Source organism: Dermacentor variabilis, chromosome 5 (assembly GCF_050947875.1).
Source record: "Dermacentor variabilis isolate Ectoservices chromosome 5, ASM5094787v1, whole genome shotgun sequence".
NCBI classification, from domain to species: domain Eukaryota; kingdom Metazoa; phylum Arthropoda; class Arachnida; order Ixodida; family Ixodidae; genus Dermacentor; species Dermacentor variabilis.
Genome location: NC_134572.1, coordinates 45,868,687 through 45,882,470, shown reverse-complemented (window position 1 = coordinate 45,882,470; position 13,784 = coordinate 45,868,687). Strand labels below are relative to the sequence as shown.

Below are 13,784 nucleotides of genomic sequence, written 5' to 3'. Positions count from 1 at the left end.
CTTCTAGCCACAGTATCTCCGCTTCGCCCGCGATCCTCCTCTGGACAGCCATCTTGGTTTACCGCGCGCGCCACCTATAGGTCGCAGGCATCACGAATAATGTTAGTTTTTTTTTTTTTCAGGCGCTTGTGAGTGGCCAAGAATTTGCTCCATGATGAGCAAGCGGGAGAAAACTTACTTTCCTAAGAAAGTCGGGATACTATACACCGAGTACAAGAAACGAACCGAAACGAATCTCCTCCAGGATGAGGAGATTAACTCTTTCTGTGCGGTAATGTTTAGTTGGACGTGCAAATGATGGTTGTGAAATGCGTATGTATAAAAGTCGCACTTGGTGTTTCAATAAACCCACGGCTGGAAGCAGTGCAACGTCCTTCGTGTTCATGTTGCGTAACTTTCGCGCCAAATAAAACAAGTTTCATAAAAATAAAAAAAGTTACCGCGCAGACTTGCAAATGCAGTTCAGGGAAACATTCCAGCATAGTGCTTATAAACATGGCTACATTAGATCTCCTTCAAGGTTTTTTTAAGTATCCTGGGAGACACTTGCCTACGCGAGATTCCGTTATTAGCTTTTAACGCGCGCGACTGTGGACGATGTGCAAACATTTATCATTTGTGAACGTTCATAATTATTATTTACACACCGTGAATGGTGTGCAAAATCATATTTGTCCCGTTAGGTGATCAGCCATCACTTTCAACGCGCGCGGAGTTGTAATCCATCTATCTGTCCGTCCATCCGGTCCCGTTTTGTCCTGTCCAATTCCATTCATTCATCCATCCATCCATCCAGCCATCCATCCATCCATCCATCGCCTTAATCTTTCTTTTTTCCCTTTTCTTAACTGGTTTGGCCACTTCGTCTGACTCCCAGGCTAGTTAATTTCTTTCAACAATACTTACTTATTCATGGTGTGCGAATATTCGTAAAGTTCGAATATTATGTTTTTAATATTCGTATTCTATTCGAAAATATATCTTCGAAAATGTGCGAATATCCGGTTGTATACGAATATCCGAATCAAATCAAATATAATGGTGGCTGTGCGGGAGCAGCCACGGTTCATAGGATTTGTTTCTATCTATTCTAAGGATATTTGGGCCATCTCATGCTGAATTTTGCGATAATTCTTGCTGTTAGCGAAATTTCGCCTGTAAAGCCCACTTCGCCATTGAAGGGGTAACTTTGCGGAAAAGCAGATTTCCCAGTAGCAAGGGGCACGGGTTTGCGGACACCAAGGGTGCACTTCTTTCTTTCTTTTTTTCTTTCTTTTTTCTTTCTTTTTTTTCAGTGTCGCTGTCAACTCTGAGCTTATTGCTTGATAGCAAGTGGTGGCGACTGACGTCTTGCTCAGGGTCAAGCACCTCCGAGTTAACGGGCATTTGATGCGGTATAATAAAGAACAGGCTGGCGAGGACAGCTAGTGGGAATTACTAAGTATCCTAAGTTAACATGAGGAAAATACACAATGTTTTAATATAACAGCGTACTAGTGCAGTTTTTTAACGTTGAGAATGGTAATTGCAATGTTCGAACCTAACAAATTAACACAACTTACTTATATATGCATGTGCGTATGATTATTCGATATTCGATTCGATATTCAAATCAGAGTATTCGTATTCGATCCTTATTTGATTCGTATTCACAAATGTTGATATTCGAAACTCCTTGTTACATATGCAGTTAACCGTATGTTAATTAAAACCGTTAAGAGGCGACGAAATAAATGGGTGACCTTGCTTTTCTGGGAGCGATCTAGCTGATTTGCGACACAATCCTTGAAGTCATCATCATCATCACCGTCGTGGGCACAGCTTAGCACGCCCAGCCAGGTGCCATTTCATTTTGAACAAAAGAAGACTCAAACACAAATTTTACTTTTGCTTTCTTTTTTTTAACTCTAATGCAAATCTAAGTTCTATTTCGTTTATCATGTAGCCCTGGTTACTCTTTCTTTTCTTTACCTCGTCCCTTTCCAGCTTTGAATCGTTTCTCTCTTTCCTTATAGTAGACTGACTGTTAAACAACACGGACTTCCCCGTCCCCTTTCGCACGCGCAGAGTAGGTGGCTAGAACAATGTACCTCAGGCCGACTTCTCTGCACTGCATATCGTTAAAGTAGCTTTTTTTTTCTTTCTCAACACGTTCTTCTTCATAGTCCTATATTCTTAAGTCAACATTAAATACATAATCATATTATCAATCATTTCTAGCTTTAATAGCTTTATTATTACTCTTACTATTACCCTGCGTCTTGCTTCTCTACCACCTGCTTCTTGGCCAATCCCTGGTAGTAAATGCGTGCCGCTGTCTGGGATCATCATCATCAACAAGAACAACAATACAACAACCACATCATCTGTTATATCGTGCATATTATTCAGTACGACAGAAATGAAGACACTACTCATCCTCTGCGTTTATTCCATCTTCTTCCTCCCCCTCGGGCGGCTCCAAGCGCGCGCCTGCTCATGGCGCTGCGGTAGGCAGCGACGCCTTATATAACATATCCCCTCGTGAAAGGAAAAAAAAAATTGTCCGTTACTTCCTGATGTAATCATGCAGCTTCTTTGGTGTCTTCTTGTTGCGGGCGCTTCTCCTCACGCGCTCTTCGCAACTTGGCAAATTACCTGAAGCTTTTTGCGTGCGCCCTGCAGCAGGTGGTTCAGGAATCAGGGGTGCCTCATCTGCGCTTGATGTGCCAGGTTGTGATGAATTGCTTACAGCCGCACTAGTTGAGTGATCGGATGCCGGTGACCAGGTCATGACAGCAGTTGTACCTAATTTCATTCTGCTGATAGCTTCAGGGTGAACGGCCGCTAATTTGGAAGCATTGCACACCCGCCCATCCTCCAATAGGTAAGAGGCGGGTCCGCGCTTTCCAATAATTTTCTTGGGCGCAGAAAACTGTGAAGATAACTTCCCATGAACTGCAGGCAATTTAACCCGCACGTAGTCACCCACGGCGAAGTTGGGTTCCTTGGCACCGCGTTTTTGATCGGTGTAGCGCTTCGACGTCAGTTGCTTGTTCTTGATGCGCTCTCTCAACTGCTGTAGTGCTTTTGAAGGGTCATCGGTGAAACATTTGGCAGGAAATCCCACAATGTCAAGTCTGGTGCGAGGTTGGCGTCCATGAAGAAGAATAGCGGGTGCAACACCAGTAGTCGCATGAGGCGTACAGCGATATGTTTGTAGGTAATCGAACATCGCTGTTCTTATCTCACGACGTCCTAACAGGGCTAATTGAATATAGGACTTTAATACCCTGTTAAATCTTTCCACTAAGCCGTTAGCTTGCGGGTAATACACAGAAGAGTAGTAATGGGCGATTCCGCGCTCTGTCAGAAAATCTTCAAAACTCGCTGAAGAAAATTGCGGTCCATGGTCGGATACGACACCACGTGGATATCCTTCTCTTGCGAAAAGTTCAAGTAGGAATTTGGTCACTGTAGACGTGGTCGCATCGCGTACGAAAGTCACCTCTGGCCACTTGCTGTGATAATCAATAAGCGTAATGGCAAATCGACAGTCAGCTGGAGCTTGCGTGAAAGGTCCCACAATGTCGATAGCAACTTTGTCCCAGGCTTTCTCGGGAAAAGTCACGGGTTGCATTGGTGCTGCAGATGTACGCGCTGATTTGTCACATGACTGGCAGGCTACACATGTGCGTACAAGTTCTTCAATGTGATTATCCATGCACGGCCACCAATATGACTCCCTAAGACGAGCTTTGGTACGACTAATTCCTGGGTGTGACTCATGAGCCAGATCCATAAGACGGCGGGTCAAAGCGGAAGGCACGACAATCCTGTCACCCCGGCAAAGAATGTCGCTAACAACAGAGAGTTCAGATCGCACGTGAAAGTAAGGTAGCAGCTCTTTTGACAAGGATTTCTTGTCAGGCCAAGAAGTAGTGTGAAACTGCTTAACTTGAGAGATAGCCTGATCGGCGGCACTTGCTTCTTGAAGCTCTTGCATGGTAACTACTGGGGACAAGAGACATATAAATTCTTCTTCGGGTGCATCCTGGATGAAACTCTGTACGGGCAGCCGGGAGAGTGCGTCAGCCACGACATTTTCGCTACCCTTCCTGTATTCCATGGTGTAGTTGTAGCACAGCAACCGTGATGACCAGCGCGCAATCCTTAACGGACGGTGACCTGTGCCTTTCGTTGAGAGGAGCGTAACCAAAGCAGCGTGGTCTGTCCGCAAGGTGAAAGGTCGGCCCCACAGGTAAACGTGCCAGTGCTCGCAAGCCCAGACGCAGGCAAGGGCCTCACGTTCACCGACGGAGTACTTCCGTTCATGCGGTTGAAGAGTGCGTGAGGCGAACGCGACAGTTTGCAGTGATGTTCCGTTATCCTGCTGCAGTACAGCACCTAATCCGTATCCCGAGGCATCAGTTGTAACGTACACGGGTAACTCAGGATCAAAAAGGTGAAGTACTTCGCAAGATGTTATCAACGTTTTCAGCTGCTCCAAGCCGGTTTGGGCTGCCGCAGTCCAAGCGAAAGGCGCGTTTCCTCGAAGCAAAACACGCATTGGCTCCACAACATCAGAAAAATGCGGGATGAACTTGGAGTAGAAGCCTGCGAGGCCCAGCAGCGAGCGAAGTTCATTAATATTTGTAGGTGATGGTGCCTTGGTTATCGCCTCGATAGATGACATCAGTGGGAATAACCCTTTTGCGCTGACAACATGGCCCAGGAAAGTCAACTCAGTGACGTCAAAAACACATTTATAGTTGAGCCTGAGACCAGCGTCAGAGAGCCGTTTCAAAACAGTGCGCAAATTGACCAAGTGATCCTCTCTGGAGCGTCCGTACACGATTATGTCGTCAATGTAGAACAAGACGCATTTGCATCCTTGGAGAATCATGTGCATCATCTTCTGAAACGCTGACGGTGCCGATGCCAGTCCGAAGCACACCCTCTTAAAGCGAAATAGTCCGTCGTGCGTTATAAACGTCGTGAGATCACGACTCTCTGGACTTAGTGGTAACTGGTGGTATGCAGAAGCTAAATCTAGCTTGGAGAATCGCTGTGCACCAGCCAAGCTGTTCAAAAGTTCCTCAGTTTGTGGCAGGGGAAAACTGTCCACTACTATAGCTTTGTTTGGCTCTCGTAGGTCTACGCACATGCGAATCGAGCCATCTTTTTTTCTGGCCACGACAATTGGCGAGACCCACTCTGAAGAATCGACGCGCTCAATGATGTCCTGAGCTTCTAATTTTTGTAGTTCTGCCGAGACTTGCTCACGAATGACGAGTGGTAGTCGTCTCAGTTTGCTGGCCACTGGTTGCACAGATGCGCGAACTCTGACCTTGTGAGTGAAACCTTTGACAGTTCCTAGCTGCTTTTCAAACAAGTGCTCGAACTCGGAACGTAATTCAGGAGGGAGCACAGGAGTTTCTTGCGTCATTAGCAGACACCTGAGAGGTGACCCTTGAATCTTCATATCCAGAGCCGCGATGCCATCTAAACCAAGAATTGTTGTTCCTCCCGACACAACGTACAGAAGGACAGAAGCGCATCGGCCATGAAATGAAACTGGAGCAATGAAACATCCTTTTATAGGAATGGCCGACTTAGAATAATCGAGCAGCTGGACGGAGGTTGATGTCAGAGGAAATACAGTATCGAAATGACGTCGGTAAAGTTCTTCGGCTAGGATTGAAACCGATGATCCAGTGTCAATCAGGAACGATACGGAAATTCCTGCAATTTCCAACACTGCATAAATGCCCTTCTTACGGCTCCAGATGTGACAAACACTTATGTGATCGTCCGTGTCAGCTGTATCTGCGTCGCCTTCTGTGACATGCTGAATTTTCTTGTCAGACTTTCCGGAAGACTTGCACAACTTTTCCAGATGGCCAGTCTTTCCACATCTGCGGCACTTATGTGTCTTAGCTTTGCAGTGAGGGCTATTCGCCAGATGGCCCAAATAGCCACAACGATAACATTCTTGCTCTTTCAGAGCTCGACGACTTTCAGTTGGCGTCTTATAGCACGTGCACGTGCCACAGTGCTTTTCTCGCATATTTGACGTGTTTGTGTTTTCAACGTGATGCACTTGTGCTTCATGTCGTGCAAGTTCTCTCGCTTCTCTAGTCGCCTTATCATGCTGTCTCGCAATGGTAAGGGCCCGAGAAAGCGTAAGAGACTCTTCCAGTAAAAGACGTTCACGCAAGTATTCGCAATTAGTTTTTTCTATAAGCTGGTCGCGCATCATGTCGTCCGCCAAGTCACCGAAGTTGCAAGCTCCTACGAGACCTCGTAGCGCAGTGACGTAATCGAGCGCAGTCTCACCTGGGGCTTGTGCACGCCGACGGAAACGGTGACGCGCTGCGGTGACATTGACAGAGCTCTTGTAGTGACTTTCAAGTGTCGCAACAGCGCAGGCAAACTCATCTGGGGCAGGAGTCGTCAACGTCCCTCCGGTGGCGCTCGAAGCCAAAAAGCGCGGATCGTCCTCTGACGTGAGGGTCTGGAAGATGCGTTGCCCTTCCAAGCCCAGGCAGTTGAGCAGAATCGCCTTCCGACGCAAGGCAGGTAGGTCGGAGGCGCCCGACGCCACCATGTAGTTCTTGAACGCTTGAATCCATTGCTCCCATGGGATGACTGGGTCTCCAGGTGAGGACAGGAACGGGGGTGGCGGATGTAGCCCCGAAATACTCATCGTAGAGGATGATATGCAGCAAACGACGGCACAGATGAAGGGGAAGCCGGTAGCACATGGGTTGTTAAATCCTCGTCGCCAATTATGTTATATCGTGCATATTATTCAGTACAACAGAAATGAAGACACTACTCATCCTCTGCGTTTATTCCATCTTCTTCCTCCCCCTCGGGCGGCTCCAAGCGCGCGCCTGCTCATGGCGCTGCGGTAGGCAGCGACGCCCTGGTAGTAAATGCGTGCCGCTGTCTGGGATCATCATCATCAACAAGAACAACAATACAACAACCACATCATCAAGACGAGCAAGTGACCACGAGCCCATCTCGCGATTCCTGGCCCGAGCGTTCCAATCTTGGAGCGGGGCAGAACAATGGCCGACGCCGTTCGCGAGCCGGCGGCGGAGACCAACCGGCAACCCGCTCTCGGCTGCGGCACGGTGTCTTTCGGCCCCGTCTACCTGGACTACGTGTGCTTATCGGCGCTGCTGGGCACCGCGGTTGGCGTGACCGTGTGGGCGCTGCGACACACGCGCGACCTCGGCGCGGGCGACGCGTCTCCGCCGTCGGAGGCTTTCTGCTGCGGCCAGCTCGTGTTCGAGTTGTCCCTGCGTGCCAACCGCACCGTTGACCCGTGCAGCAACTTCCTGGACTACACCTGCTATCACCGAGGCGCACTCGACGGTGCCAAGCACCAGCTGCTCCTCACACAGGTAACGCCGCGTGAGACCCAAAGAAAAAAATAGGTGCACGCAGATACAGCGCAACGTTGGAATCTAAATGACGCGAAAAAGTGTCTCGTTTCTTCTTTTTTCGCGATACTTATCATCCTATAATTCGGTAATTCATGCAAGTCGCACTTGTTAATGCGTTACCTGATTTAGTTGTTTCTTCAAATCTTTCTTCGCGTTTATGCTTGTGGGGGGTTCATGCAGAAGTTTAATTGGCGGTTCGTTTCCTGACAGTTCGGTTTTCCACTGAATGCTTGTACTCTGTCAGAGATTTACTGTCCATGCTATTTCCGCCTCCATTTTACTCATCACTATACATTAAATGGCCAGGCCATGATGTACTAAAGCGAGTTCGCAAAATGTATGTAAGGTCGCTCTGATTGTTCGGGTTCTTAAGTGTCACGAATCGGCCACGTGCTTTGTGCATAGAGAGGGGGTTCACTTGCCCCCGTGTCAGCCGGGCGACAGTTGCTGTGTTATGTGGGGTCACAGGCACCGCGCGGTGTTGGGTGACGCGTCGCGGCAGGTGCCAGGTGGGCGAGTGCCGATTCCGGGAAGTCGGCATTGTGCGCACGGTGTTGGCAGTCCGCCGACGGTCACACGAGTCCACACAGACCAGCCTTGAAAGGGACCGCTGTACAAGGTATTGTGGGTGTGGCTCCCGAGTGCCTGACTAATTGGAGGCGCCGCCGAGGTTAAGAAGGGCTTAGCAACTCTGACCCCGTTCCGCATGCAGTGAGCATGGACCTAATCTTCTACGCGTCCGGAACGCAATCGCCAGCCTTGTGAGTGCATTCGGACGACGGCGTCTTGGAAACACGCACTCGGAGAACTTTGTCTTGTAGACAATAAGTTTGAAGGACAAGGAGGGCCATCAGTCTCCCACGCGGACAAACTTTGAGTACGGCCGCACTACGTGGTATCGATGCCCCTGCTTCCGAGACATTTGCGGCCTAGACGCCGTTGGGATTTGAAACGGTCTAGCGATAACTTGTTCGGGCCTGGCGTGTTTTGCTGAGCCCGTCACTAACTACGAAGAAATGAGAGGGCAACGGAGTTTTGGCGAAGAAGGAAAAGAGCTTTGTTTTCCAATATGTTTATTTTTAAGAGTAAGCCCATCCCTGTGGGTTGTGGCTTAACAAACGGTTGACCCTGATTGGCAACTGAACCTGTGGGACGGGCCAACGGCCCTACCGCCTTTTTTTTCTTTGTATATTTGGGCTATAAAAATCGGGACGACATGCTGTCCCTCAGACTTGGCTGAAACCAGGATTGCTGATAGATCAGTGAGCCTCCGTACTATGTACGTTAAAACGAGTCTGGGCTCTAACAGTCATTGAGACAGTCGAAGAGTGAGACTTTGTTTCTCAGTTGTTCAAGTTTGTAATGCATTTGTTTTACCTGCCATGTATATAGAAAAGTTTACGTATAAATATTTCTTGTACATCTGATCTGCATCGCTTCCTGTCTGCGTTTGATCAACAACTGCCGATCATCGTCCGAGAAGCTTCAAGTTCCAACGGTGAAGCGAGGACGGAGAACGAACGAAAAGTTACTATGTATTTATCCCCTTGCTGCAAAACATTCTTTTATAAACTTCATAGTGAAAATCCCGGCATAACATGGCTATAGAAAAAAGGTATCTTTGTCTCTTCTGTTAACTGTCGCCTTTGTGATGTGCCACAGACAATTGAACATTGTTTTATTAGCTCCACCGACGCCATCCTATTTTCGCATGTCCTGAACCACGGCCGATCCGTTGATGAAACAGGATATTGAGACAGGTTAAGCATCGAAACGCAGGTGCGGCAGTATAAAAGCAACTCGGCATTTTGTGTATGCTGTGCGGGGAGAGTCTAACGTTGAGTCTACTGGCAACCATAAGCGAGTGCGAAAAGAAATCTGCCCGAGAATTCCTAGGGTGATTTGAACTGAGGCACTACGCGACGTATACGTGTAGCGAGCTCAAACGGGGCAGCCAAGACGACAGAGAAGGACAATTTCTCTGTCGCTTAGCGTGTCCCGTTTGAGATACACATCGCTTCAGTTAAGTTCGTAATCTCCTCGGAACGGAAGGAACTTAGGTAATATTGACCAGCAAAATCTGGCAGTCTATCAATGACTTGCGTGTTCAATGTGTATCGCTCACTTCTGGCGCGCGCACGAAGAGCATGGCTCTTCACATTCCAGCTTTTAAATTTCACGCAATTTTCTCACGAAGATGCAATGCTGCTTTCCATGTAGTTCAACAGACAGTGCACGAACTATCGAACTCTTCACAATTTATAGACAATACCGTTTTTGCCGAATCACTCCACGACACGGACGAAAACAGCGGAGAGTATGGGGAGTAACTGTTGTCGTTCGTCCTCCCGTTGCTCTCTCTCCGACCAGGGACTAAACACATACTCTCCGAAATTTGCACACGGCACGCACATTCATGCAGCCACTCCCTTGAGGGACGAAAGCGCCCAGTTACTCCTGCTTTCCCTGGGATTTTTCTTAGAGTGTATACCAGCCCGCTTGCGATCCGCAGCGACTCTGCGATTGCATTTTCTCTGCTTGCAGGTCGTGCATCCGACTCTACAAGGTATTCTGCAAATGCCGGCAAGCGATGTGCTACGTGTCTACTATCTCAGCTGCCTAAAGGTTTTTTTGAAAGGAGCGTCGAACGCTGAGCGAGCCGTCAACGCTGTCGCCGACATGTTCTCTAGCTGGGACGGCGGAGCCGAGCTTCGAATAGTCGACATCGCCGGTATATTAGAGATCAAGTTCGGAGTGTCGCTCGCTTTTACCCTGCTACTCGACCTTAAAGCCGATGGGTGCGCCTGCGTGGCGGAGCTTCACCGAGGGAGCGAAATCGCGGGGGACTTTTGGAACGCCGAAGATGCAGAAACGCGTGCCTCCGTCGAGCGTTCGCTTCTGTCCCTCAGCGAACGCTTCGGAGTTAAATTGACGCGCAGAGATATTGCAGAGTTCCAACTACTGCTGTCTCACGCGAACCAGGACAACAATGAGACGCAGCCGCTGACCGGTGGATTCGACGTGCTCGGCCAGCTCTTCCCGAGAGCATCGCTCGATAAGTGGCGGCTTCACGTGGACGACGTCTGCTCATGCCGCTGCAGCGACACCATGGTCGTCACGGTCAACGACGCGAGTGCCATCCGGACGCTCTTCGACATACTCGAGTCACCGCGCTTTCACGCACATTCAGCAACACACCTCATTGTCGAAACCGCGGTTGCCCTGTTCGAAAGAGATTTCCTGTTGGACAGCGTCCCGGGCAAAGGCACCGCGCTATGGACCGATTTCTGCGACTTGTCCACCGGTGGTCTCTTCGAGCTGTGGGAGCTGGTGTTCCAGCAGCAGCTCACCAACAAGGAAAAAGACGACGCACTCCGCTCCCTCTACGACTCCATCTCCGGAGCGGTCATCGCGGACGCCGCCGACGCATTCGCGAGTCCTGAAGACGCCAAGGAGGCGCGCGCCTTGATCTCGCGACTGCGGTTGCTCTTGCCCACGCAGGTGTCGCACTGGTACCAGATTTTCCTGCCGAACCTGACGGAAGACTATTGCGCCAACGTCATCGCCATCGGAGTGTTCCGGCGAAAGATCACCCTACATGACTTCGACCACGTTGTCGGCTGGATGTGGTTGCCGCACACGGTAGACGACATGCAAGCGAACCGTCGGGGCGACCTCATTGCAGTCTCGCCCGTCATGTACGCAAATATGAGGTTCGAAGCTCTCCAAGAAACCTATATCAACGCGGCTCTTGTGGGCGTCCAGATTGCCAGTATCCTATGGCAGGCCCTGTTCAGGCACCGCGGTTGGAGCAACGCGGTTTCTGAACAGCTCGAGCGACACGCTCACTGCATCGGCGATCACGTGGAACACGAGGACCCCACCTATGTCCAGTACCCGCTGCTGTCGCTGCGGTCGACACTGCGTGCAGTGGCGGGCGCAGGATGGAGCCGGCCGGTCAAAATGTGGGGCTTCTGGAAGCTGTCGCCCAGCCAGCTCTTCTACATGCTGTTCTACAGGCAGTACGTGTGTCCCAACAGTGTCAGCGACGAGCTTTACGAGGAGCGGGCCCGGAGCACACATTTCATGCGGCGTGTGCTGGACTTCTGCAAAGCGTTTCAGTGTCATCCACTACCGATAGATGCCGCGGCAGGGTGCATGCACGATCTGTCGGTCTCAATCCTGCCCGCGTGACGACGTGTAATCTCAGCCCGTAATACAGGACACGGCGCTGTATGGACATTCGCAGGTACCCTATACTCGCGTCATTTGAACGCTTCGATGCCAGTTCAGTGTTTGCGGTTTGAGCATATGGTTCAGGTGGAAAAACAAGACTTGAAAGGAAGTGCTAGACCACGGCGAGGAAGTTATAATTTAGGTCATTGCTTGAGGCAAATGATATCCCGATTATTGATTTTTCCCTGCACTTTTCCTATGACATGGGAGGGTATCTGAAACCCTACGCAATGACGAGTCCTTACATTTTTTATACATTTATATAAGATATCCAACTTGCCGCAAGTCACCAAAACTCTTTGGCGAAGAGCTGTATCGAACCAGCAGCAATGCGCACAGATTTTCTTGACATTTTTTTTTTTATTTCGGTTGTCACCAGCCCAAATTCGCGATAACCTCTGGATATGCTTAAAGCAAATGGGAGCGAACAAGGTCGACTGAGTGCGCGGAGAGCACAGAGATTTATTAGCCTATCTAATTGCGCGGCACACCTTACCACAGATTTCCTTTTCCGAGTAAATCTTGTTTCCTCGGGGGCACGCCGTCAGTCTTCTTTCAAGCACAGTTTAGTGCACGAAACTTTACGTGCAGATAAATCGTGTTTGTAAACGAGAGCACTATCCCGTCTCAAGTGCGCATGTGCATAGGCAGAACTCGCTTGCAGCTCTTTATTCTGAAGCCTTTTGAACTGGTGACATCAATTTACTACTTAGGCAGTGTGCTTTCACAAAGAGTACGACTAGCAAAATGCACCATAACCACCGGGAAAAAAATGTAGGCAATGGTAGTGCCCGGGAACGATAGGTACCTTACTGTGGATGAGGCCAATAACCCCTCATCTCGGCGCAGACGTTCAGTACGAGATTAGAAGATCGGTCAAGTTCTTCACTACTACTTTCGGCAGTTGAGGCTGGATGTCCCTTGACAATTGTATGCTTATGTATATTTGATTTACTTTTCTTTTTCATTTTTTTTGTACCTTCCTGCCTACGGTATAAGATGCTCTCTATTTTGGTCGCGAATGCAGAGGCGGCTCCAGTATGGTCGTACAAACATGCCACTACTCCTTCCGTCCTGCCTCTCTCGTAAGATCTGCAGTGTTCTCAAAATTTTGTACGAATAGCGTTTAATGATTTTGTTTTAGGCTTTTCGGATTTTTATTCGTGCATAACTAGTAGTACCGTGCCATGCGATGTCTGCAAGCGAGCACAGAACACCAATTTATTATATCAGAGGTGCGGGGTGACAGCACATTTGCTTGTCAATTTTGTTTGTTTGTTTTCACATGCTTCACGTAGCAGCACGTATTGAAAAAAGCATTCGCAAGGCATAGTGGCACGGTGCAGCTTAACCATTTTTTACCTTACCGAAGTACTGCACGTTTACTGCATCGGGTCGATTAAGTCTTGCACGGGAATTGCAATACTGGGCTGGTTTTACGCAAGACTGTGCTCTTGAGTGTACAACAGTATTACATAATGCTGTACATAATTGGCGCGACTGTAAACCAATACGATGTTATAGTAAAATGCCCCATTTTTAGAGCTTGTTTACGATTGTTGTATATACACCGATAAATCTAAAGACGAAACATTTCTTTGCCGACAGCGACGGCAAAAATTCGCTTGCAGTGTCCATATAATTTCTATCGCAATAGAAATGAAACACGTGCTCCATATTTCTCATATCAGATATAATACATGGGAACATAAGGGCGATGGGTTACAGTGGCCTCATTGTGCGTGCATAGCAAACATAGCAAACAATGCATATACGAAATGATTCGGCACCTACACCCTGAAACACTGGACACAATCCAATCTCTCTTCAATAGCATGTGGGCGGCGGGGTATATTCCACCGTCCTGGAAAGAAGCTATAGTCATCCCCGTTCTTAAAAAAGGGAAAGACCCAGCAGCTGCACGCCAATAGCGCTAGCAAGCTGTCGGTGCAAAATTTTTGAAAAAATGCTCATTCATTATTAAAATTATAAAAATGATTATTATGAAAAAACGCTCATTCAGCTTTCTAAAAAGTAACGACAAAATATAACACCTTCAATGTGGTTTCCGTGAGGGAAGGTCGACAATAGGACACCTTGTGCGCACTG

General features: G+C 48.6%; 2 protein-coding genes across 3 annotated transcripts in view; one reads left to right on the top strand and one right to left on the bottom strand.

The window, feature by feature from the left end:
• Positions 1–13,784, bottom strand: part of LOC142582517 (methanethiol oxidase-like) — a 142,118-nt gene that overhangs the window by 74,565 nt on the left and 53,769 nt on the right. The gene's annotated exons all lie outside the window — the stretch shown is intronic.
• On the top strand, positions 6,954–13,616 carry LOC142582516 (uncharacterized). The gene is made up of 2 exons (XM_075692333.1): positions 6,954–7,397; positions 9,984–13,616. The coding sequence occupies exons 1-2, from the start codon at positions 7,059–7,061 to the stop codon at positions 11,631–11,633; spliced, it is 1,989 nt and encodes a 662-aa protein (XP_075548448.1). The 5' UTR covers positions 6,954–7,058; the 3' UTR covers positions 11,634–13,616.

Coding starts and splice junctions, on each gene's coding strand:
- LOC142582516 (XM_075692333.1), top strand. CDS start 7,059: ATGGCCGACGCCGTTCGCGAGCCGGCGGCGGAGACCAACCGGCAACCC. Junction 7,398..9,983: donor ACCAGCTGCTCCTCACACAG/GTAACGCCGCGT, acceptor CTCTGCTTGCAG/GTCGTGCATCCGACTCTACA.